At 34.2% G+C, this 25,930-nt stretch overlaps 1 protein-coding gene and 1 long non-coding RNA gene across 38 annotated transcripts in view; one reads left to right on the top strand and one right to left on the bottom strand.

Annotated features, from left to right (window-relative positions):
- LOC120889134 (uncharacterized) overlaps positions 1-25,930 on the top strand; it is a 78,088-nt gene that overhangs the window by 34,096 nt on the left and 18,062 nt on the right. For 26 of the 37 annotated variants that reach the window (XR_013424882.1, XR_013424880.1, XR_013424873.1 and 23 more), the window contains one exon: positions 16,366-16,573. This is a non-coding gene — a long non-coding RNA (uncharacterized LOC120889134). The other 11 variants (XR_013424857.1, XR_013424895.1, XR_013424881.1 and 8 more) reach the window with 10 other exon arrangements.
- On the bottom strand, positions 522-14,555 carry LOC144366044 (protein LEG1 homolog). Its single transcript, XM_078019211.1, has 5 exons — positions 14,170-14,555; positions 13,143-13,229; positions 7,761-7,897; positions 3,256-3,494; positions 522-709 (listed from the first exon to the last, which is right to left on the bottom strand). Exons 2-5 carry the CDS (start codon positions 13,188-13,190, stop codon positions 603-605), a joined length of 531 nt encoding a protein of 176 aa, XP_077875337.1. The 5' UTR covers positions 13,191-13,229; positions 14,170-14,555; the 3' UTR covers positions 522-602.

Below are 25,930 nucleotides of genomic sequence, written 5' to 3'. Positions count from 1 at the left end.
AAAAGACAGGGTCTCACTGAGTTGCTTAGCACCTCGTTTTTGCTGAGACTGACTTTGAACTTGTGATTCTCCTGCCTCAGCCTCATGAGCCTCTGGGAATACAGGAATGTGCCACCACACCCAGCTCCAGTTTTTATATATAGGTGTAGATGGCATAAATCAAAACAACAACAATAATGGAGAGAAGTAGAGCAAGTTGATCAGGGAAGAGAAGAGGGGAGGGAAAGTGAAGACACTAGGGAATGAGAGTGATCAAATTATATTTTGTGCATGAATGAATATGGCATAATGAATCCCACTAACATATAATTATAATGCACAAATTTAAAAACATAAAAAATTAAATCCTTAAGTTGTATTGCCTGTCATAAACATAGATATTTGCATATTCATATGTAAGTCTGACATTCTTTAGGATTAACTAGGCTTCAAGTGGATGTATAGTTAAAATGGGGTGGAGGGATTATTGGCTAAATTCAGAAATTCTTAAACTTCAAGGGACTAAAAGGAACCAGATGAACTTTCATAGAATATTGATTTAACAATTTATTGCTTTTCATTATGAATTGAATTGACCAACATAATGAAACATGTTCCAGCCACTAAGTATTAGGTATTAAGAGTAGATTTTTAATAATGCGTCGTCCAAGAAACTGAATTATTTTTGAAACATTCATAGCCTTCTTCCAAACTGTTAAAAATGAACCTCCTGTGAAAATAGAAACATTTGTGCTTCCAGTTAATAAAAATATGAATACAGCTCAGAAACCTCAAAATATACAAAATAAGTTTTTTTTTAATTACAAGGTTTATAGAATATCATAATAGCTCTACCTGAAAATTACATTTGGCATAGAAACAAGAAAATGTGAAGGAATGGATCTGACAAAATGTTATCAAACAATGCTATAACCACTGTATTATATGGAATCAATATAGGATAATTTCTAAGTATGATTATGCTATTTTAAATTTTAAAAATTAAGGCCCACAGCCATGCCCTTCTTACCCCTGCTTAGAATGTTTTGTTTTCTGGTTTAAAGGTTTTGCTAAAAGGAAGGAGGGTAGGTAACTGTTCATTATTCAAATGACAATAAAACTAAGCAATATCTGGCAAGTTTATAACCCTGGGCTTAGAGTCAGTGCAAGAAAATATGGTTTGTAGCTAATGCATCTACCCAGTTCTAATTCTAACATGCTGATATTTAAATGTACAATATTTATATAATATAATATTTGATAGCTTAAATTTTTAAGGAAGAAATGACTATATACTGAAAAATATTCCCTCAGGGATTCAAGCTAGCCTCTAGTTTAAATCTGTTTTAGATCTAATATAAGGTGTATGACTTTGGGCAGTTATTCATCTTCAATGGAAATTTTAACTCAAAATAAGGATATTTATCACCCACTTTGTATAATAATTATAGACATTAAATGAAGATTTTTTCATTATATTTACCTGATGCTCAATAAATATGTAACTGCCTTTCTCTATACCTGGTCTTTCTACTTGCACCTCAACCATCTCTATTACTCATTATATTCTCTATCTTGTACAATGTTAACTTACACTCCTCTAACTAAACAAATAAAAAATCAGTGAGTCATCTTCCATGCCCCTGGTAAAATACAATTGCCAAATGTTAATGATCTGATATCTTCAGCCCCATTGAAATCTGTCTTGTCATATTGACTTCCACAGCTATTGCCATATTAATCTTGTGACTCTTATCAAGAGTTCCAGATTCAGACCCTTACAATTTACCCTCCAATATCTTTAGTCTTTGTAGCTTCTAAGCCTAAGACATTATATCACTTCCATGCTTAAGAAGTATTAGCTCTCCTTTAATCAGTCCAAACATGAGGGGACTGTGCAACTCACAGTGATTCCCACAGTTATCTATCTATAGATGCTCATTTTCTTTGGGAAAACCACCCTTCCCTCTCTGATGTAGATTTGTGATCTAAATGGAGATAGCGACCTCTTATGTATTCCCTTTTTCCTGTATTACAATTATGGATCAGAACTTGGGCATCTGCCTTCAGTTCAGCCAGTTTTACTTTTATCTAATGTTTAACCTAGATACCAGAGTAAAAATGACAAAATAATCATATGTTCAGTGCACAGGAAGAAACTAACAAGTTAATCATTATATGATGTAAACAATGCAAAGTCTACTTTAATATAATAAGGGATAAGGATGCAATTCTTGGTACAGACAGGTTACTGTCAACAGAATGGTCAGGGTTGTGGTCAGAGAAAGTAAACCTTTAGAGAAATTGAAAAGAGGTGCAGGGGTCCATCACTGAAGGAACACAGGGAGGAGGATAATTATAGGTAGTATGCCATGCCTGGAAACTGTGTACCCAGTCTGACAGCAAGGGAATGGTGCTACAGAGGCAAGGGAGAGGTACAGAGAAATAATACACGGTATGATTATCACAGATTGCTGGATTTTAAACTTAAATCAGAAATCAAAATGCTTTTAGGATAACAAAAACAATTTAAGATGCATATAAGATATTGATTTTAGAAATGCTGTTACTGCAGTAGCTAAATGATGTATTGAGAATGATTTATCCAAAATCTAATTAAGATCACATAGAGAAATAATAATGAAACTTTTTGAGAAATGATAGTTTCCCTAGAAAAATCCAGATAATAGAGAGGAAGGAACAAAATAAAGTCTGAAAATACTGAAAATGAAAGAATTTCATACGTTAGGAGAAACAACTTATAGAGGAGCATGAGTGTATGATACAGAAAATGTAAAATATCTATGAGATACATAACTGAAAATTTCCCGGTGTTAATGTAAGGGCAAGTGTTCCAGAGTTAATGTTTGATAGTTAGGTCTTGGCCAGATATACTAATGACCATACTGGCATTAATGCAAACAGACTGCTCAGATGTTTTATCCAGAAAGAGTGAAAAGAGCACCAGGCTGAAGACAGAAAGTATCCTAAAATATGGAGGAAATGGAAAAGCCTAGAACAAACAAAATGTACTTTGTTAGTGATATGGGGAATGAGTTAGCTCCCTCTGTGCTTTTTCCATATGCTATATCAAAGTAATATATTAGTGTATTAATGAAAATATACTGTGATCATTTATATATCTATTTTACTTAATATGAGATCTTAACTTTTTTATCATAATTACATTCAGCTTACTAAAAGAATGATAACCAATAATTCTTATATGACTTTGAGTCATTCAAGTTTTGTTTGCATTACATTTTATAAGCATACCTGTCATTTGATTTATGTTAGAAATGAGTGTAACTGAGGACATCAGTGCTTTTTCTCGTATGTTGAAGTCACTTGTGAGAACTGGATCATCTTCGTCTGTGAGTGGCCTATGTGGGAAACCCACTAGAAATTCTGCTGAACTTTCAAAGAAAGAGCGATATATTGCTGCTGCACAAAATTCTATGGCAAGTAGAAAATTGAAAGTGAAGTCTCTTTCAGTTGCAGAAGAATATTGGAATCTAAAAGAGATAATTAGCAACATGAGTTACAAAATAATTTATTATAAATGCAAATAAAAGACCAAATGTGTTTTTTCCTGTGTTCCTTAGATTTAGTATGCAATTTACTGACCAGTTTACTCACCAGAATCTACAACACACTATGTGGGAGTTAATCCCCACAATATCTTCTGCATTCTACCTGGCTGAGAAATCTCTTGAACAGAGAAAGAGAAGCCTAAATTTTGAATTATAATTTTGAAAAATATAGCATATAGCAATCCTCTATTAACTTCCATAAGATTTATTCTTCTCCATTCCCCGTTGTATTTCTCCTATAGATAATTTCTACCATACTCACTTCTTTGAGCATTAATTGCTATAAATGAAGGAAGCTCAGGGACTGGGTAAAATGAATCAACATAATGAGCAGAGGGTTATCTGACAGTAATTTCTTAGAATTTTCCAACAGAAAGCACATTTTACACTAATGCTTATTAAATTCAGATTGTTAGAATATATTTTCATTTATGGAAAGTAAGAAATGGATTCAGAATTTGCTATAGTATCAAAGTAACTTCTTGGTTGTGACTTGGGTAATAAGCAGTTCCACCTTTCTTTTGATTCCACTTCATTTAAAGTTTTGAAGTTACAAATTGAAAGATAATTCTTTATTGCAAAAAGTAACTGTAAAAATTTAATAAAATATAATATTAAAATTATATATTTGATGATATCAGAGAGACAACAAATTTTGAGAAATTATAAAAATGGAATTTAGAATTGTAATGCATAATAATAATAATAATAATAATAATAATAATAGAATTCATGTAAAAAAATAAATAAATAAAAAAATTTAAAAATGGAATTTAGTAAAGAAAGGAAGCCATGTGGTAAGTATGATATATGTGGATATTGCCCACTCAAAATAATAGATGTTTTTGAGTGTATCCATTTTCTAATCCACATCTTCTTTTGCCTTTGAAGACTGTTGTGCAAATGTTGAGAAGATGAGAAGAGTCTGAAGAATCATAGACTAGGAGAAGAAATATTATAGTTAATGACTAATTACATAGGAGAGGCCATGATATATATTCCTAAATTTCATTTAGGACTAGGCACAAAAACAATTCTCCTTGTAGTAGAATAATACCATCCATAGGCAAAATTTTTCCCTACAATTTTCAATTGAATTTTCTAGCACACATCCAATTTATCTGAGTAAATCAGAAAATAAATATCTGAAAAGCAAGAGGAAACACACAAACAGATACATTGGCATTCATGAATAACAAGATGCAAAAGAGATACATATATTGGAGCTACTAGGGGTGGACTTTAAAATAGACATAATAATGAAGGGTAAGTTGATAAATTTTAGAAGACAGCTTATATAAATATTTAATCAAATGGAATTCCAATAGTAAATTTGTAATAACAACTTAAGATTTCAGTGGAATAATTTAACAGCATAGCACATGTAGCAGGCAGAATGAAACAAAAAATAACATTGTATCATGTATCAAAGGATGAGATAGAAAAATAACATAGAAAAAGAGATGAAAGTAATGAAAATACATAAAATCATGAAAATTTCCTGTGGTACATAAACAAAAGGTTTAATCTATATTTAAGGAAGTTTCTTAAAAAGAGCATTTTTACAAATCAATAAAATCAATATTGGAAAAGAAAGTGACTGAAAATTTTCCAAAACGAATGAAAGACACACAGCTACAAATCTAGCAGCTACAAATTCCAAGCAGATTCATTACAGAAAATATGTCAAGAAATATAAAAGTAAAATTACAGAAAAGACAAAGAAAACATTTAAAATTGGACAAAAAAAATGTCTAAAAAGAATCAATAGAAAGTTAGCTTTAGATTTTAAAAGTAGACATAAGAAGTAAGCTAGAAAAAACTTCCTAATAGAAAATGTAGTTAAATATATATGCATATATAATATACATATTTATACATGAATATACAAATTTAAAAAATTGAGTTATATAACAAATTAAAGTATTCTTTAGAAATAAAAGCAAAAATCACAAAATTTTAGACAAACAAATTGAGAGTATTTGTGATCAGAAATCTGAAAGAAAGCAATTTCTAAAAGGACTTCTAAGGAGAAAAAAAACAATATACTAGAAGATGATTTAGAGATGTCAAATGAAATATAGAGGAATGGGAAAATATAATTCAGGTGCTGCTAAACAAATGTTACTTTTTAAAATAATTACTTATAATAATATTTATCAAGTTAAATTACTACAATTGTACACCTTGCCCTTTTCACAAAGTAGTGAAGTCTCTATATTTACCTCCTTCAGAATATCAAACTTAACAAAGAGCAAAGCATGAATATAAGTGAGTTATAGACACCTACTTCATTGGAGTAAATATGGGAAATTTCTAAATTTGTTGCTCCGAAAACCAAGACTCAACAAATCACAATGGATTAACATCATACAAAATTATTTTTTTTACATCACAAAAGATTCATAACAACAACAAAAACCCCAGGAAACTTCACATACTTTATATATTTGGAAATAAAGTAATACATTGAAACTAGGTTGAAGAAAAATTCACAATAAAAATTAGAAAATAGCATTTATTAAATGTAATGAAAATATGACATACTGAAATTTGTGGGATATAGGAAAAATCATATCTAAAAAAAGCTATACTAAATGCATCTGAATTATCCACAATTTTATTTCTTTTTTTTTAATAATATTTATTTATTTTTATGTGGCACTGAGTATCGAACCCAGGGCCTTGCACATGCGAGGCGGGCACTCTACCGCTGAGCCATAACCCCAGCTTCTACATTTTCATTTCTTGATGTGAGTAAAAATAACAAATGAAAACAAATTAGCTGAAAAAGGCAAAATTACAGTTAAGAGAAAAGTTAATGAAATAAAATATAAGCCTCAAATAGAATTCTAGAAGTGGAAAAATCATTCTTAGATAAAATGAGAGAAAGAAATTATACCAATTTTACACAAAATCTTCTAGAGGTAGTTTACAACTCATTCTCTGAGTCAGCATATCTCTTTATATTCAAAGTTAGACAAAATAGGAAAAGAAAATATCCAGAAAATCTTGCTGAACAGTGTAGGTAAAAAATTAACTATTTCAGTTTATAATCAGATGAAATAACAGATAAATAGATAACCATATTATGGCAATTTGATTTATTCCATAGGTGAAAGATGAATATGTCATCTGAAGCCAATCTATTTTTCACATTAATCAAAAAATGGAGAAAAAAGTCACATGATTTTCTAAATATCTGCAAAAATTATGTAGTGATTCAATGTCTATTGATAAGCCAAAATAGCAAGCTAAGAGTCAAAGAACAGATGTTATCAGACAAAAGTTATCTATCATAATTCTTATCCTAATTTTACCACTTTTATTCAACATTGTACAGCAATGCAATTAGACAATAAAATTAAGCATCACAATTTTAAAGGAATTAATTCTCAATATTTACATAGTAATTTATATGTGTAGAATATGAAAAAAAACTTCTAACCTATTAGAAAGTAATAAGTGATGATAGCAAGATTCTCAGATATTAAATTATCCAAAAAAATCACTTGTATTTGTATATATACAAGTAGCAAAATAAACAGAAAAACATTATTTACATGAAATGGCACAACTTAACTAAAAAGGCATGGACTAATGGGGATAATTGTAGGATGGTGGGTGTGGTTGAAGGAAGCAGGTCATTGGGGACATGGCCTACTTTACACCTGTCTATCTCTTCCTTCTGCTCTCACTCCCACCCTTCCCCCTCTGCTTTCCAGCTGCAATGAGCTAAGCAGTTTTTCTCCACCATGCCTTTCCACCATGCCCTTCCACCATAATGTTCTGCCTCATCTCAAGGTCAGAGCAACAGAGTCAGTCAATCATAAACTGGGACCTATGAAACCATGACCCCCAAATTCTTGTCAGGTATTTGATTGCAATGATGAAAAGCTGACTGATTCAGACATAAGAACTATTTTAATATGAACAATATTGTCAGAGAATACCATGAAACTTCCTTCTGAAAGAAGTGAATACATATAAGATCCTTTTATTCTTCTCTGGTGGATGAAATGACTCTAATTTGAGTTGCAGATAAAAATGGTAAAGCTATTTTCTAAACATTCTGGAAAATATAAAAACTGTATATTTAAGGGGAAAAAGCAAACACCATACATATTATACAGTTCAAACTAGAAAGAAACTGATATTTAATTGTATCACAGAAGGTAATTATCTTACATGTCATTGAACATTGGTTTTCCAATGTCAATGAGGGCTTGATGGGCATCCCACATGTAAAGTATTGCTGTGTCTTTATCAGTGTTGTACACAGGAGTATCTCCAACAATGGACAATATCTTCCTGGACTGCAAATACTTCAGAAAAAAAAATATGATCAATTGTGAATAGAATTCAAAGCCAAATTAAAATAAATTTAATCACTTTGCTCATAAACTCCCGACTGAGAAATACTAGACTAGATAATTGTCTAGACATAGATTTATTATCAAAATAAAATTTAACAATTGAAAATGGCATTAACTTATCATTTTCTTTACACAAAGATTTATGCTAATTTGCTTATAAAAATTATAATTTGATACTTATTTTTATAACAATTTTACTGAAAGACACTTTTAAAAATAAAATTATACTAGCTTATTACTACTTTTCCATTTAGTATCATTTTAAGATACCAAGAAGATTTCCAGAAAGGGATGTCATTCTATACTAATAATTGTAAACATTTAGCAAATTTTAAAACCATAAATCTAATGAAAGATGTTTACTGTCTTTATTCATGCAACTCAGAAAAAAAAAATCACTGCATTCTTTTACCTGGTAAAACTTTTTGGCTGCATCCATAGCTTGTGGGAAGGATGCACGACATTCCTCAATAGAATAACAGAAGTAAGACCTGTGTTCTTCTGGAGATAGAAACACTATCTCCTGTGATATATTTCTCAAAAACCCAGATTCAATTGCAGCAAGAAAATATATCGTAAGCACATAGAAGTTAAAGCCTACAAAGTAACAGAATAAAGATGTCTAGAATTAATATCTATTCAAGAGAAGAACTAGAGAAAGGACTACGGCTCTGCCTATGTAACTCCGTCAGTTTATTCCACAAACTATTGTATTGGAATTTGTTCTCTAAGAAATACAAAAGATTGAGAGAAATTAGGGTTAATCATAGTCAGGAAATCTTTCATACTGGGGAATTGTTGGTGCACATAGTTACAAATACACATAAATCTCCCTAATTAAACCAATTTCCCAAATATAGATGTTGTATATTTCCTCCTCAAACAGGAAACATATAAAAAAGATTTGGCAAAGGAAAATATTTCCCTCAGTTGGTGTATATATGTATGCACTTAATATTTAATACTTATAATTTGTAGAAAGTCTTTGCCTAAATTGAGGAAGAAGTTTTGAATTTATTTGTTTCCCGCCCTCCTTTTAGTTCTTTGTGATATACATGTTTCTTTTAAAAAAAATTAAAATATGTTCTAATTAGTTATGCACAACAGTAGTATAAATAAAGTATAACTTCTCATTCTTCTGGTTATACATGTTGCAGAATCACACTGGTCATGTAATTAATACATGTGCATAGGGTAATAAAGTCCAATTCATTCTACTATCCTAACTTCTCCATACCTTTTCCCCTCCCTTCACTCCCCTCTGCTAATACAAGTGCCTCTATTCTTCCCTAGCAAACCCCCTCCCCTTATTGTGAATTAGCATCCATGTATCAGAAAAAAAAATGGGGGCTTTGGTTTTTTGGGATTGGCTTATTTCTTATTTCCTTTCTATCCAACCTGCTAGACATTTCCTCAACTTTAAATTCAATGTATTTCTTTAGATTCTTAAGGCTAACTGATTTCAAGAAGGGCTCACTCTTAGACTCCTACACAAAGAGTGAGCAATTTCTCTGTTTGGATTGTTTATCTATTTCTGAGTTCCTGTGTTCACCTTGTGTAATAGGACTCTATCAGCTTCCAGGCCTGGGTTTATCATAAACTGACTTCTCAGAGGGACTACTGTGGTCACAGGTATGATTCAATCCCTTCTGTCAGTGTAGTACATCCTCTGGTTAAGTTTCTGCTTAACAACCAGAGAAGAGTTTTGGTTGTCCATATGATTGATAATGAGAAGCCAAGATAAATATGACACAAAACATGAGGGCAAAAACAAGTCATGGACTGTTAGGATCTGTAAACAAGTCAGGATGGCGCCTAACAAATGTTAGTCTGTAAACAAGTCTGGATGGAGCCTGGCATTTTTCCAGAGGGAGTGGTTTATGAAGTAATGCCAGCAAGCCATTAAGAGTGGAGATTACTTATTGGTTGACTGATGTATCAAGTTCATGTTAATTAAGATAAGTTGTGTGAAATGTATAAATACCGCTCCTGTCCTGCAATAAACAGCTCCCACTCCTGCTGTATCAATCTACACAAGTTGTTCGTCACCCCCCCCCCTGGTTATTTTGCTGCAGCTGGACTGCGGCAGATGGTGGCCTGTTATGGGGAGCCCCGGGACACTCCGGGGTAAGTGACGAAAAAGAGCTGCCAGTCCGGGAGCAAATTTGTTCATCCCTAGGCAGATAGGGCGAGAGCAAGGACTTTCCAAGCGGCGGCAGCGGGCTCTTCCCCGTCCCCCGCCCAGGGAGCGGGACATCACTGCCAAGAGCCCAAATCCAGACCTGACCCTTAATCAATATTGGTGAAGGGGATCCCCCACTCACTGTCTTGACAGGGTCACAGTGAGAAAAAGTGTTGGCAAAGCCGCTCTCCCACTGTCTTGACAGGGTCACAGTGAGGATGAATGCTGGCAAAGCCAAGTTGGTTGGTGGGAAACCGAAACCATGAGACCCTTTTTTATGTTATTGGGACTTTTCATTTTCATGCTTATGTTTCTGACAGGAGGCATGAGTATGTTAAATGCCAAACAAGTTAAATTTCAGATGGCTAGAACATAACAGGTAGTTCATGCCTTGGAGGCTGTTCTACTACCCCTCAGCATATCAAGGACAAAGTAGAAGGCTGTTCTTCTATCTCAGTACATTGTGGACAAACCTGATAATGGACAACAATCATCCTTTGAAAGGTCATGAGAATTTTAGGCACCACATTGATTATATCAACTAGAACCCAAGCCCATATTTCCGGCCTCTTAGAAAACCTAATCAGTATGCTTATTTCACAAAGTTCACCACATGCAGTTTCATTTTTGATTAAGGAAAGTTACATTATACACTTAGGAAAGTTAAAACATATAAAGATATATTCTTCTCTTTTTATAAACCTTTTCTTACTTTACATAGGGATATATGATGAACATAGTTAATATTAGTGGAAAGTGGATTGATTTTTAGAACTTACTTTCTATTGAGAAAGATTATAAAGATATGAGAACTAGTGCACCTTGACTGAGAAACAAAGAAACTCTTTGAGAAAGCAGCTCAACCAGTTTTATGAGAATAAATTTAGGAATTAATTAAAATAGCTTTATAAGATACAGTTTTAGAATAATGTTAGAAATATTATTTTATTTAGATTCTTAAGTTTAGAAATTCTTAAGTTTTTAGTTGTATAGGTTTCTGATATGTTTTAAGAATGATTTATAAACTTTAGGATGTTTTAAATATAAGATTTAAAGGGACTTTTTTAGATGGGAATTTTAGATTAGAAATAAAGTACAAGTGTACTTTAGGTTAATGATTGGATAGAAGACTTAGAGTCTGGTTACGTAGTTTGGCATTAGTTAATAAGAAAATAACATATCTTGGGAAAAATAGTAAATCTTGGGAAAATCTGAAAAATGTAAATTAGTGACGTATTTTATTAATGATTCTGTACTTTTAATAATTATATAACTGAAGGTCATATCCTGGAAAAATGTAAACTAATGTTATATTTTTTATATCCCCAATCATGGCTAAGGAAATGTCATGTCTTGGCAAAGTTTTAAATTATATAATCGATGATGTATTCTGAATCTATAATGATGAGAAAAATTGTAATAAAAGATGACCCAGAGAAAGCTGCATTAGCTCTCTCTCTCTGGAGATTGCTCCAACGGAGTGACTCCTGTCTCATCTTTTCGCCGACGCCACTCATCCTTCAGGACTCCCTGGACCCCACTAGGGCAGGACCCCGGCAATCTACAACAAATTGCAACTCTGTATCTTTGCTAATGGTGTCATTGCTGGTATAATTTTTCCAAGGGCTTCTTGCATGGAGCCATCAATTGGCTTGGTATTGTGGCATTTTGTATCCTCCCCTTCTGCTTGTAGCAGATTATTTATGGTGTTTGTGTAAAAACCACTATAGTCGTTATTTAAATTAAACAAAAGGGGGAAATGTTAGGGTCTGTAAACAATTCAGGATGGCGCCTAGCAAATGTTAAGTCTGTAAACAAGTCTGGGTGGCACCTGGCATTTTGCCAGAGAGAGTGGTTTATGAAATAACGCCAGCGAGTCATTAAGTATGGAGATTCCTTATTGGTTGACTGATGTATCAAGTTTATGTTAATTAAGATAAGCTGTGTGAAATGTATAAATACTGCTCCTGTCCTACAATAAACGGCTCCCACTCCTGCTGTATCAATGTACACAAGTTGCTCATCACCCGCCGGTTATTTTGCTGCAGCCGGACTGCGGCAATGGACAAAGAATTGCAAGGAATATTCTTCTGTCATGTGGATGATAAGTTATTTCCTCATTATTCAAAGCCTGATATGCTCGATAATTTTATTCCACTTATTTATACTTTAACATGAATCATCACAACTGAATAATTGCTAATAAAATCCTTACTTTGATTTGTCTGTAATAGACCTAAAAGACCTCTATTAATTACAAAGTATAACCATCCTTTTGAAATGTGCATTTATAAGATTCATTTTTAAAAATTTTGTCTTTAGTGGATTTTATTTGGGAATGAACCTTGGGGAATCTACATATACATTACAACTAGCCTATAGTAAAATTCTACCAGAAAGACTGAAAAAATCTTAAAGTTGCAAATGTGAAATCACTATCAAGTTATTTTTTTAAATTCTTTCTTGCAGATTAGGGGTTTAGGAAGGCAAGCTGTCACAGCAATTATAAAATAGACTTTAGAGGTAGAAGGATGATTGGGATCTATTACTGTCTTTATACAAAGAAACAAATTACTCAACTTCTTTTACATTCTATTTGATGATCTATATTATAGGAATAGTAATATGGTGGTAAATATTGAATTAAAATAATTCTCTGAAGGGGCTTTGGTAAAGTTCTAGAGTATAGTTCAGTGTGAAATAAATTGTATAATTGGGAAAGGAGCTGAGAGTATGTGGAAAAAGGATCAGAAACATCAGAAGTTTGTATTCTTTTATAACTAAACATAATAATATGTTATATATTATAATTTAGAAATGACCATCGTAAGAGTTATCTTTTTTATTATTATTTTCTCATTAGAACTGATTAATCCCTAGGGAGATTAGAGAGAAAACTGCATATTGTTACAAAGTAAATGTCAGGATTCACCTAACTCATCCTGTTTGATGTAAAAATAGAATAAACCTCATGGCCACAGATCATAAAGGATCATGGAGCATAACACTTACCTCCCCAGCCACTGTCAATTGATATACAGCCAGGGAATTCACCCTCATATGCACAGACTGAACTATTAGAAGGCTTCAAAAATCGACCTACAAAATAAACAGAGTAGATTTTTAAAAACCCTCTAAAATGAAGTTTAAACTTTATAATAGAGAATCATGAAAAATAGGTGAAAAGATACACAGGTTCCTTGAACAAAAATTAATAAATTAATTAATTTTAAAAAGAAGAAGGAGGAGGAGGAGGAGAAGAAAGGAGGGTTAATTCTTGCTGCTGATGTTATCCATCCACAGTACCTCATTTATTTACACATACTTTTTTGAGTGTTGGAAGATTTTCAAAGACATCAAGTCTGTAAAAGTCTCTCTTGACTAAGCAGAACCAACAGAACATTTCACTTCCAAGGCAGCCTCTGAGTCAACTGGTTCTTCCTAAATAAACTAAGAACTTCCTAAAATAATTAACTGTACAATAAGTGATTTTCTGCATCAAGGTATGACATTCTAATTCTTCTTTCTTTCTGAGCTCAGATTGAGTTTCTTGGGGGTCTGGTGACATCCACAGAAGACAGATTTGAAATATAATTTCAGGAAATGTGTGACAGTTCAGTTAGGCAACCTCAGTAATAAGAAAACTGGTCAAAGGATTAGAGAGAAGTTATTCTAAGTAGAAAAATGCTCTTAGAGGAAGAAAAGAAAGAACTTTCTCAAAATGCTGAGTTCCACATTGAAGCATCTAATCTCTGCTTGGTTTTTTCCAACCTAGTTGTTTCAATACAAGAAGTGAGTAGTTTATTCACTAGTAATGATCTTTCCTATTTTCTTTCCAAAGGAATTCAATACTGAGTGTGATGTCTTAGCTTCTTTTTCCATTAATATTATATGAGACAAAACCCAGGCTTCTCAGAGAAAGTATATTGTTTCCTTTATTTTGTATAAAATTTCACCCTTGGTCTTAAACACATTAAAACTCTTAGTAATGAAGAAAGAAAGATGCGAAATTTATTGGAAATAATTAAAATATACATACCTGTTTTATATAGCTTTCCATAAAATAAGGTGAGTCCCCACAGTACGTTGCCTGTATCATTTTTTCCAAATTGAACAAAATATTTGTTTGATTCTCTTATAAGGATTTTATATATTTGCAGTCGATTCTTATACTTCCAGATATCAATGATTATTTTATTATCCTGTACTGGAAATTCTGCTATGTCCCCATTAATCTGGTCCCAAAAAGGAGGGAATCTGTCATTTCCATCTGTGACTGACCCTGGAATTTGGGCTGATCCCACAGAAAAGCAGCTAAGGAATAGAAAAGTGGGGATCACCAAAGCAGACCACATCTTCTCACTGCCTTTGGGATTAAGCCTAAGTCTCAAGTGAGATCAAATTATATAGCAAGTGAAAGTCAAACAATCCCTCTGCCAGTTCAAGAACAAACCTCTGATCAGACAGTAAGCTGATCAAAGTGCACCTATGTAACTAATGAGCAAATAAATGGGCATCTGCCAACCTATATTTAGTAACTAAAATGGTTGAAGGCTATTTCAAAATGCTTCAAGGAAATAATTCAAATAGAATATTTACTGCAAATAGTCAAATGGACAATTATTTCTCATAGTTTAAATTAAACGTGGTCAAGTTTTCCAAAATAATGCTTTAAGTATTTATTCAACCCAAATTAGTACTTTAAATATTTTGCAAAGACTGTCACCCATTTGACAATGATCAACCAAAACAAAACAAAAACAAAGAGAAAGAAATCAAATAAGTTTTGGCTTGGGATAGATTAAAAAATAAAATTAAACTCTATATTTAATATCATATATTAATACATTTTTCTTTCTTTCTTTCTTGAAAGGCCATTTTAAATCATTGTTATATACAATCTTGCAATAATTCTATGAGAAATACATTTCTACCACCACTTGAAAGATTATAAAAAACAGTAGAGCCAAAACAAAAGATTTAAATACCATTGACTGGGGTTTACACAGGGTATAAACTGTCTGCTTTTCTTTTCTTTTATTTCCTTTTTATTTTGGCGGGGGATATAGGAGTACCAGGGATTGAACTCAGGGGCACTCAGCCACTGAGCCACATCCCCAGCACTATTTTGTATTTTATTTTGAGACAGGGTCTCACTAAATTGCTTAGCACCTTGCTTTTGCTGAGACTGGCTTTGGACTGGTGATCCTCCTGTTTCAGCCTCTCAAGCCACAGGAATTACAGGTGTGCTCCAACATGCCAGGCTATAAGCTGTATCTATTTCTAAAAGATAGGTATAAAATATCATAACTCACAGGTTATTGTGTAGGTAATACAGAAGTTACATACCTCATAGTCAACTGATTAAAGCTGACAACAAGTTGTATTGATATCATGTTACAGAGGCAATTCACCTTCAGTATATTCTTTCTGAAGATTCATTAATTCAGTCTGATCATGAGAAACCAGCTGAGAATCCAAATTTAATAAGTGATATTTGATATTATGTATCCTCTGCTTGGATTTGAGACCACAAAAGGGACACTAGCAGGAGAAATTGAGAAAATCCAAATGAAGTCTCTGGATTATTCTGTTGTATCATATTAATATTAACTTCTTAGTTTTAATACTTCTACCATAGTTATATGAGGGCAACTAGGTGAAAATTATACAGGAATTTTCAGCAATCACTTTGATACTCATTTGTAAATCTAAAATGATATCAAATTTGAAACAAAATATTCCAGTCAAAAACTTTGAAAAATTTAATGTAATCAATTAAAAACATATACACTGATGATGATTTAAAAGTTCATGAATGACACAAAGTTTATTTCACTGACAAGTAATTGAAGGCATGGCAGTTGATTTGACCAGGGACCCAAAACTTCATAAATTTCACAGCTGAAACAAGATCACAAAATTTTTATGTCCAGCTCTCTATTCTTTCAACTAAGTCAACCTACTACTATCATTAAAATTATTCTAAAAATATGAAAAACAAAACAAACAAAAATTCTTGAAAGGTCATTATCGAAGCATATTAAATTTAGATAGGAACTTCTAAATTATCTTAATAGCAAAAAGGCAATCTAATAAACTTAATGAATCACAACAGAACATTTCTTCTTTGTGAATGATACTGACCCATTCAGGAAAAATGGAAAAGGGAGGGGGGAAATTCTAAACAGAGAGAATAATACCATATATTTTGTTATATTTTCTTTACATACAGGCACACACCCCACATCCCAGTGGTGCTAGGGGAGTGGGAAAGTTTTCTGAGAACCCAAAGAAGACATCCAGAGATCGGATGTGAGATGTAAGTTTATTGAGAACTGCTTACTGGAAAGATCCAGTGGGATGAGCTTGAGAGGTGTTTACCAGAAAGTTCAGAGGCAATGGACTGGACAGGTGCACCTCCATTTCACACGTTGTCTCAGGTATGTCACCAAAAAATAGCACTTGTAGCTATTGGGATAGATTAAAAGATAAAATGAAATGAAATGTTTTGTTACATGGTGGCCAGCTGGACAACCACTTTCCTCTCCTGCTTCCTGGAGGCAGTTTTTATAGATTTAGGTAACTATATTACAAAAGTAGGGACATTAGCTTAGCTTGCTTTGTCCAGCTGTATAAACAGCATCCCAAGGAACGTGATGGGCATTTAATAAAGCAACTTTCTACTTGATAAAATTAACTTGCCCTAATTCCTAGTATACAGGAGAGAAAGTTGGAGTCCTTCCTTATATGTATCTGGACATTCTGACCCAGACTTACACTTCTTCTTCTCTTTACTTGAATAGATTCTCAAGTACAGAGATGGGCACTTCAGGACAGAGTGGGTTTTTTGTTTTGTTTTGTTTTAGTTTTTTGGGGGAATACCAGGGATTGAGCCAGGGGCTCTTGACCACTGAGCCACATCCCCAGCCCTTTTTTGTATTCCATTTAGAGACAGGGTCTCACGGAGTTGTTTAGTGCCTCGCTGTTGCTGAAGTTAGATTTGAGCTTGCAATCCTCCTGCCTCAGTCTCCTGAACCTCTAGGATTACAGGAGTGTGCCACCACATTCCGCTGGACATAGTGTTTTATTGTCCTCCTTTTCTGCAGGGATAACACACTCTTCCTGCCATGTGCCTAAATTCCTTTGCATTTTATGCTGCACCCATCTTCTGTGATGCTTCTTGGGCAACACATCAATGTGTACATGCTAACCAAATCCCATAACAACAGTACAAAGAGCAATAAACTATATAAGCCATGTTACAAGAGCAACCAGACTGAATAAAACATAAATAGTATCAACACTAAGTTTATATAGAAACAACATTCTGTTTTAGTGAAGGAATATGTATCTCTCCATTCTCTAATCAGCATATCTAACATCATTCTGTTCTGAAGTACCAATTTTCACTTTTGGTGGTTTCTTCTTTCAGCAAAGTTAGTGATTTTTGAATATTATTTAAGGCAGCAACAGTGTGTTTAGCTGAAGCTTCCACTTGGAATTCAACATGTATTCTTTCTGACTGAGGGAAAATTATAGCAAGTGGGTAAAATCACCAGGCAGCTTGAGTTACTCTATGCCTTTGCTTTCACTATGTCCCTCTTTAGTAGGTGTCAAGAGACAAAGTGGGAAGTATGAAAGCTGGTATGTAAGGTTCTTCCCAAGAGCTTTGGACAATCCAGTTATAAGCAAGTATATCCATCCAGGGGTGCATTTGTTCATAACCATCTCCAGGTGCAGTTGACTTTTCCATCCTACGCAGGTAGTATCTTTAAGTATAATGATTAGATTGCATTGTTTGATGGGGTCCAGCCCATAGATACAGAGAGTAGAAAAGTGTTACTTTCAGAGACTTTCCTCCTCACTTTTATCTGTATTTTACTTAGCCAACTCATCTCATCCAATACAGTGCACTCAAGCAAAGGTTTGGCCATGTTCATTTGTTTTTGTGCCAAGCAGAAGTCATGATCTTGGTGTTCTGAAAAGACTGTGAATTTATGTTTAAGAATAGTAGAGTAAGTCGACTGTGTCCATGAGAGGCAGCTGTTATTCCACCTTCACAGTCTCTTCCATTGCACCAAGGCATCTGATGTTAGATGCCACAGGAGACATGTAGAGATGACAAAGGGAGCTCATTAAACATCCCAAAATCCGTTTTGATCTGCATTTATGTAACAGCATCCACAATTTCTGCAACTAGATTAGCTCTAAAATATCTTAAATATATTAATAATTATTACACAGTAAGACACAAGTGACCTGATCATTTCCAGTGAGAACAATACTAGCCTGTGGCCCCATCCATAGATAAAATATGTAAACCACACTTTCTGCCCTGTTTGACACTATGGTTTGGGCAGAGTATAATAATGGTGGGGTTGTTACAGACCACAATAAAATGATATATTCTCCTTTAGAGAATAATGGCCCTGGGTTAGTGATTTTAATAGGGAAGGGCGATCATATAATTATTACTTGTATTTCTATGTCTTATTTTAGTCTTTCCCCACATGGACCTAGGAACAAACACTATCAAGGCCTTTTTTTGCCATTCCCATAGTCAATATACTATATGAGTCCTCTGGATTGTGTCCTGCATCAGCAGCAATATCAAATTATTTTGTGTTTCCATTCATGGAATGCAAAGTCTTCTTTAGTACTAGTATTTGAATCCACATGGTGTTATCAAGTCTTAGCATGAAAATTTGGTAGGCACTGGAGTGTGTGTTGTCATACTCATTCAAGGTTTTGATGGCCATCTAGCCATCCACAGTTGCTTTGCCCACATTACCAAGGATTTTTCTTTCATCTTTAGTTGTTGTTTTAGTGGGTCATTCATCCATTAATTCACTCATTCATTCAATTATTCCTCCTACAGTTAGGTTATAGGGTAAAAGGAAATGAAAATACATGTCCAAATTGTATTTGTGCATAATGTGAACAGTAAATTGTGTCACATGTCATTAAATATGTCAGTAGAGGTTTCACATGCAATGCAAAGCATTTGAAGTATGGTTGCCTTCTGTGTGGCCTTTTTCCAAGAGTATTTCTGTATTAGTCTAGTGTGGGTGGATATCTGCACTTGTTAAGGAAGAGCTTGCAGCCCTCCAGTAGGGGAAAGGCTCTGATGATATCAAATTGCCATAATTGTGCAAGCAGTCTCCCTCTAGATATAACCTCATCACATATATGTACAATGTCTGATGATATTAGTGGGATTCCCACTTTTTTTTTTGTTATGAACCAGAGAGCTTTCTTTCCCTTAAATCCCTTTTTTGTTATATAGCCAAGCAACCAAGTCTTCAGCTGGCACATTTTCCAGCCATTCAACTTCAGCTAGTTTATCTGCTTTTTGATTGTCTGTCAGAGAACTGTAACCACATGATACACAGGCAGTTCCAGAAGTGACAATCATTTCCCAATGTCTTTCCAGACTTTTGATCTCTATCAGAACTGATGTTTTATGGCCCACTTTTTAGTGGTCCAGTCACTGATCTGTACAATCAAATCCCTTATAGACAGAAGAACTGGCAATATACACAGCAGGGGAATTTATTTCATTAGCAAGTACCATTTGTAGAGCCCATAGCTCAGTCCATTGACTCCTCCATTCAGTCCCTGAATGCAATCACAGGTGGCAGTAGCAGGTTAAATGGTCACTTCTGTCCAAATGGGGGGTTGCCTCTGTCCAGTAAATTATGCACCTTGTCATTGCATAAGTCAATAAAGGTGTCGTATGTACTGCAAAGCATTTGAAGTTCTGGTATCTTTCAGCCTTCTCCCTTGCATTGGGTAGACAGATGAGTGCTACAATATCATCTAGTACTTCCTTTTCTTTACTGGTAAAGTCCTAGAATGATTAGTGCTAGAATACTGTGTAACTGCCTTTAAAGGGCTGCAAGTCAGTGTGCTCCTTTGCTATAAATGCACACACCAGTTGGCCAATATGTCTGCTTGTGTTGATTCAGTTGCTGCTTAAAAATATCCCACAACCATTCTATGATAGGAAGATGTGTGTCACTCCAGTATAGAACAGCATTAGTGATAATCTGCACTTGTTATAGTGCCAGATATGTAGCAAAAAGGGAACCATCACTTTTTAAGGCACTATGTTGTATTTCTGCTCCTTTCCATAGCTGTAACTCAGGTAAGGAGAAGTGCTAGGCATTAGGCAGAGAAAACTGGCCCAGGCAGGTGCTCTTCTCCTCCTCTTCCTTATCACGAGTTCGAATGACCCTGGGCTCAGGACCACAGAAACAAACAATGCCAGGAAATTAGAGTTGCCCAGTCAGCCTGGAGGTTCCAAGGCGCTGATCAATCAGCAAATCCCAGTAGCAGGCTCCAATTACATAACACCAAAGTCCTAAGACTCAAGCCCCAATGAATGATTTTAAAAATCAACCAGTTCCATTTTCTGCAAATAAAAGTGGGACAGTTGACCCTCATGGGTGGCATTCTTATTACTCTCAGGCACTGTATGGGAGCTTTGAGCTTTTTTTTTTTTTCAATAAAAATCCAGTTTGCTTGCTTACCTGGGGGGTATTCATTCTTCATCTCCTTGGTTCAGGCACCTGACCTGACTGCTGCATGTAACTTCTATGACCCCAATCCTGTGGGAATTTGCCTGTTGCCTTTCTATTGCCATCTACTCCACTTAAACTTGTCAGGGTAGCTAGAAACATCAAATTCGTAGAGCTGTTCTTGGACGAATGCAATTAAGGCTTGTACTTGCTTTCAGCTACTTTTGCTTGGGCAATGTCCTCAATTCGTTTAGATTCCCAGTATCCATTGGCTTCATTTTTTATAAAATGGCAAGATAGTCTTAACATCTTTGCTAAATATGAAATGAAGGGGCACTAGTACCTTAAAGATTCCAAAGTTTGCAAATGGTTGAGATTATTCAGGGTAGGGAAAGCTTGTACTTTATAACAGCAGTGGGTACCATTATAGTTATACCTAAACAAACAATCCCCAATTGTTTGATATATATCCCAACCTTTGCAATTCGGAGGTATTGACAGACCATCCTCTCTCTTGAAGATGCATCATCATTGTTTGAGCACCTTTTTTCTAGGTGGGAAATAGACTCAGAGATTTATAGTTCATTGTCTTTAGATTTAGTATCCACAAAAATACATTTCAATTGAATTCATTAAAGTGTTTCTCCTATAGTGTCACAGTAACAACTGAGATAGTTTTTTAACCCCACACAGAATGGCAATGACAACTTTCTCATTATCTTGATTATGTGTGTTTGTGCTTCCCCCCCTCCCCTTGGGTTGAAGCAGAAACAGCAGAAAGAGCCATGTATGTGGCTATTACCATGTGAGGATTGCTGGGCTTTCTCTTTCCCATTCCTAGTGGCCTCAGTCTGCACCATCCACTTCTCTGCCATTGCTGCCATCATCTCTACCATGACCAATTAGCGAGGGCCTAAGCCTCCACCATGGCCATCAGTTTCCAGAAAGAGGTAAGAGAGAAGTAGAGGGTGGCCACAGGTATTATGTCCCAACCAGTTGATGATTGTGAGAGCAGGTGTGTGGCCTTCTGGAGAGCCCTGCCCCTTTGACCTCACTTAGCTGTGACCACTCCAGGAAGGGAACTGGAAGGTAGATGGGAGCAAGGTATAGGTACTTGGCATGATACCAAAGTTCAGCATCCTCTGTACTCCATATGACCATGAGCAAGGGCTACCCCACAGCTGCTATAATTTTAAGGGGGCCGTTCCTTTACTTTTAATCATAATGCAGTTAACAAGCAACAATGTTCCCTCTGTGTAGAAAGGTATTCATGTAATCACATGATAGCCCCTCAATACCTACAATAACTGCCACCCCCACACACATGGAGATAGAAGACCATCCCAGGAGTTTCCTCCAGCATATCTCCCCTTTTAAGCCATATTTCTGATGCCCATGGAGTTGTTTTTTTTGTCTCCTGGCTGGCCTACTTTCTGCAGCCTGGCATAGTGGGATAAATTGGTAAGAAACAAACAAACAAAAATGACTAACCAGGTGTTGTAATATACCTGTAATCCCACTGGTTAGGGAGGCTACTGCAGGAGGATTGAAAATTGCAAGTGCAAAGTCAGCTTCAGCAATTTACAAAGCCCTAAATAACTTAGTGAGACCCTGTCTCAAAATTTAAAATGGCTGGGTATGTGGCTTAGTGTTTAAGCACCCCTGAGTTCAATCCCTGGTTAAAAAAGAAAAAGAAAAAGAAAAAACAAGATGGAATGTGAGATATATTTTTATTGAGATAATCCCTGAGTAGCACATGAATGATCACTATCAAAAAAACTGCCTCTTAGAGATTATCATCTATGAGATCATCTAACATTAATGTTCTTAGAAATGATTTCTAAGCAGAAATATCAGTTCTGCTGTCCCTAGGTTGCATATGATTCAAATGCTGAGGTCCTCTACTTTCAAGGGTTTATAGTGTTAAAATTACCCAAGCTCTTTTTAATGAGACTATACCAATATTGCTGGAAAGTAGCACTTATGAGAAGGTTGGGGGCAATTAAAGCACTTAGTAGAACACTTCACATGTTAAGAGTAATCAAGTACTTTTGAGGATATAGTAGATGATTTTAATGATTAAAGATCAGTACTATTTGAAATGGAGTTTTCAACACAATGGTAAATAACCTATACACATCAGATCTCTGGAGAAATCATCTTAAAAGGCAGAAACTCTCACCATCTCAAAAGGGTGTGATATGTAGTTAATTGATACGTGCCAGAAATACGAAGAAAGCAAATGTCAGTTTGAGGAATTGTGTTAGCAGAAGAAACTATACATAAAATATTTTTTAAAAAAATAGAATTCAATGCCCCGTGTTCTTAATAGGCCAGAGAAGTGTAATCATCCTTTTATTAATCTATTTTTTTAAGAATTGATAATATATGGCAAAAGCCAATAGACTCCAACCATTTACTGATTTTGTCCAGAATTTATGTTCTTGGAATAAGTTGGCTTCCTTAGTAGATTTCTTTAAGGGACAAATGCCATGTCCAAGGGACATGAGCGTACAGCCAAGTTGACTTCTCCATTTTAAATAAATAATTCTGTTTTATTTTTAAAATAAGGTGGCATTTGTGTATGTGTGTTTTGGCTTGGTTATGGGAACAATTTGTGCAAGTTTCATCAATGCTGGCACACAGGCACAATTAACTTTTGTCTTTAAAGGTGAGCACCAGTCCTTGGCCAAGAGGAGTAACTATGGAATCCTCACTCAAGAAACTGGACAACTTCACCTTGGTCACATTGTTTTTGAATGCCTGCATTAGCTTAAATTTCCAAATTTTATAATCATAAGGTACATGGGCATATGTTAGGGTCTGGTAAGATAGGAATATAAAATTGGAAAAAACACATAATTTCTAGTATAGTGAAGCTCAGTCCAATTTAGCAAACTAAGTAGAAAAGCGAATGAGTCTTGTATTAAAAGTTCTTCCAGATAGTTGTAAGTAGGATACTTTGACAATACAGGAAATACATTTCAGCACAAGAAGAAAGTCAAGTACTTTATCCCAATTCACGTGCAAATAGACTTGCAGGGGAACTGGGTCCTTCCTGAGAGTTCTGCTTGTCCCTAGGACTGGACACTAACTGATATTTAGTATGGAGGTAAGTAGAAAATATCCAGAGACATACAGGAATGTCACACACAAAGAGAAATTTGTCCTATATCCATACTAACTGAAGCACTCATATAGTTGCAAATAGGTAATTATTTGAGCCCAACACTAATTTCACTAAAGAAATTATTTCATACTATCAATGTAAAAGCCATTTTAAGGTAATTCAAGGGAAGATTGATAAAATTTTTGTCAAGTGATGAATTCTTATGTTAGTAAAAAAAATTACCAATAGGAAAGGCTTTGAGACTATTTCAATTTTCAGCAAAAGCAAGCATATATAAGTCTACATTTGCAGTAGTTATCTTTGTGTGGTCTTACTTATCAGCATAAGCATATGTTTTATCACATTTTGTAATGTGTGATTGTATTTCAACAGTGGCATATTAAATACATATTTTGTTTTATGTATTTCTTTTTATTTCTTGTCATGTTGCCATTATAAGATTTTGATATTTTCCTAATGAATTGAGGATAGCCTACATTATATAAAAAATTCATTTCATGATAAAAGTGAATCTAAAAATATTTATTCTAAAAAAAAGAAATTTTATTTAATATAGTTCTAAAATAAGTTTAAAAAATAAAAGTACAAATAGATCTGTAGGGCTAGGAAAGAGTGCATTGAAAGCTATTCAGGATTTTTAAAAGGAGGTAAGAGTTAAATTTATAAGACCTTTGTTTTCAAAGAAGAAAATTTAATTCTATTCTAATTTCACTATCCTGTAGACTCACCTTCTCCCGAGTTGGCCTCAGAAATGATTTGAGATCTAATTAGTTTAACTAAGCTCTTTGCTCAAAATATGGTGATATTCTAGGTTTTGTAACCTAATGGTTTTGTTTATCAAGTAATTGCATCTTTGGATTTGTACCTTTATGATAAATATTTCATATACTACTCACTGGAACTTTTGGTTTGGAGGTGAACCATTTGATAAGCACTTTGCTGATGCTAGTTTACCATTGTTGTGTTGCTATATATCTTTCATTTAAATGTACAGAATATTGACCTGACTGGGTTTGTTTGCTTGTTTTTGTTTTTGTTTTAAGTTGTTCTGTGTCTTTTGAATGCACTGAGTACCTATAGGGAAAAGATAATAGTTGTAGAGGCTGGGGTTGTGGCTCAGTGGTAGAGTGCTCACCTAGCACGTGCAAGGCCCTAGATTCGATCCTCAGCACTACATAAAAATAAATAAACAAAATAAAGGTATTGTGTCCAACTACAATTAAAAAATAAATATTAAAAAAGATAATAGGTATAGCTCTGATAGGTATATGGAAAATTTATTTATTTTTTTAAATTACAGTAACAGGGGCTTTATTGAGGAGTATCCAACTTGCCAAAATGAATACAAGGAAGTCCTTTACAATAATGAAAAATACTTCACAATAATAGTCAATTAATGATGAATTCAAAACAATGTCTCTTAAAATTATTTTATTCTAAATTAAGATAATACCTCTTTAAATTAATGTTTATCTTCCCAAGAAATTTACATTCCGTCTAACCTTTGTGCTATTTTTTCTTATCACCCCCAAATATATCCTATCCTCAGTTTTTCTTTTTCTTTTTTTTTTCCATAAAAAGAGCCAATACAATATCCCTATAAAATTGAAAGTCTGGGATTCAGGTCTAGAAAAGATGGATTTCTCTAGGGTCCAGAAAGGGAGAAAGCAAGGCAGAGAGATTTTTAAGACAACATACCACTATTTTGTACCATCATACTCACAAAGACACACACATGAATTTATAAGTTCTCAGAATAATTTTTTAAAGAAAAGTTTTTCTCCTGTTAATTATATTACTCATTGATTTTTTTCAGTTGTGTGTTATTTATTTTCTCTAAAATTAAATATTGACTTGAAAATTAATTTATTTCACTTTGATACTTGGAAACTAAAATGACCAATGTAGAGAATGGTGCTCAAAAGACATTTGAACAACATAATTCAAGCATCTTTAGTAGTAATTGAACTATTACAAAGCTCATCTTTCTGCTTTCAGTAGGAATAATAATTCTCTTCTGGAGTGGATGAAGCGTTTAGATTTGATCTATACAACTTTCCATAAATTATGATATATTCCTCAGAAAAAAACTGCCTCAATAAGAGAGGTCAATTACACCTGGAAAACATATTTTGCTCCTTGTTTCA

The sequence above is a fragment of the Ictidomys tridecemlineatus genome, chromosome 8 (genome assembly GCF_052094955.1).
Source record: "Ictidomys tridecemlineatus isolate mIctTri1 chromosome 8, mIctTri1.hap1, whole genome shotgun sequence".
In the NCBI taxonomy this organism is placed as follows: domain Eukaryota; kingdom Metazoa; phylum Chordata; class Mammalia; order Rodentia; family Sciuridae; genus Ictidomys; species Ictidomys tridecemlineatus.
This window is presented reverse-complemented; position numbering and strand designations above follow the sequence as displayed.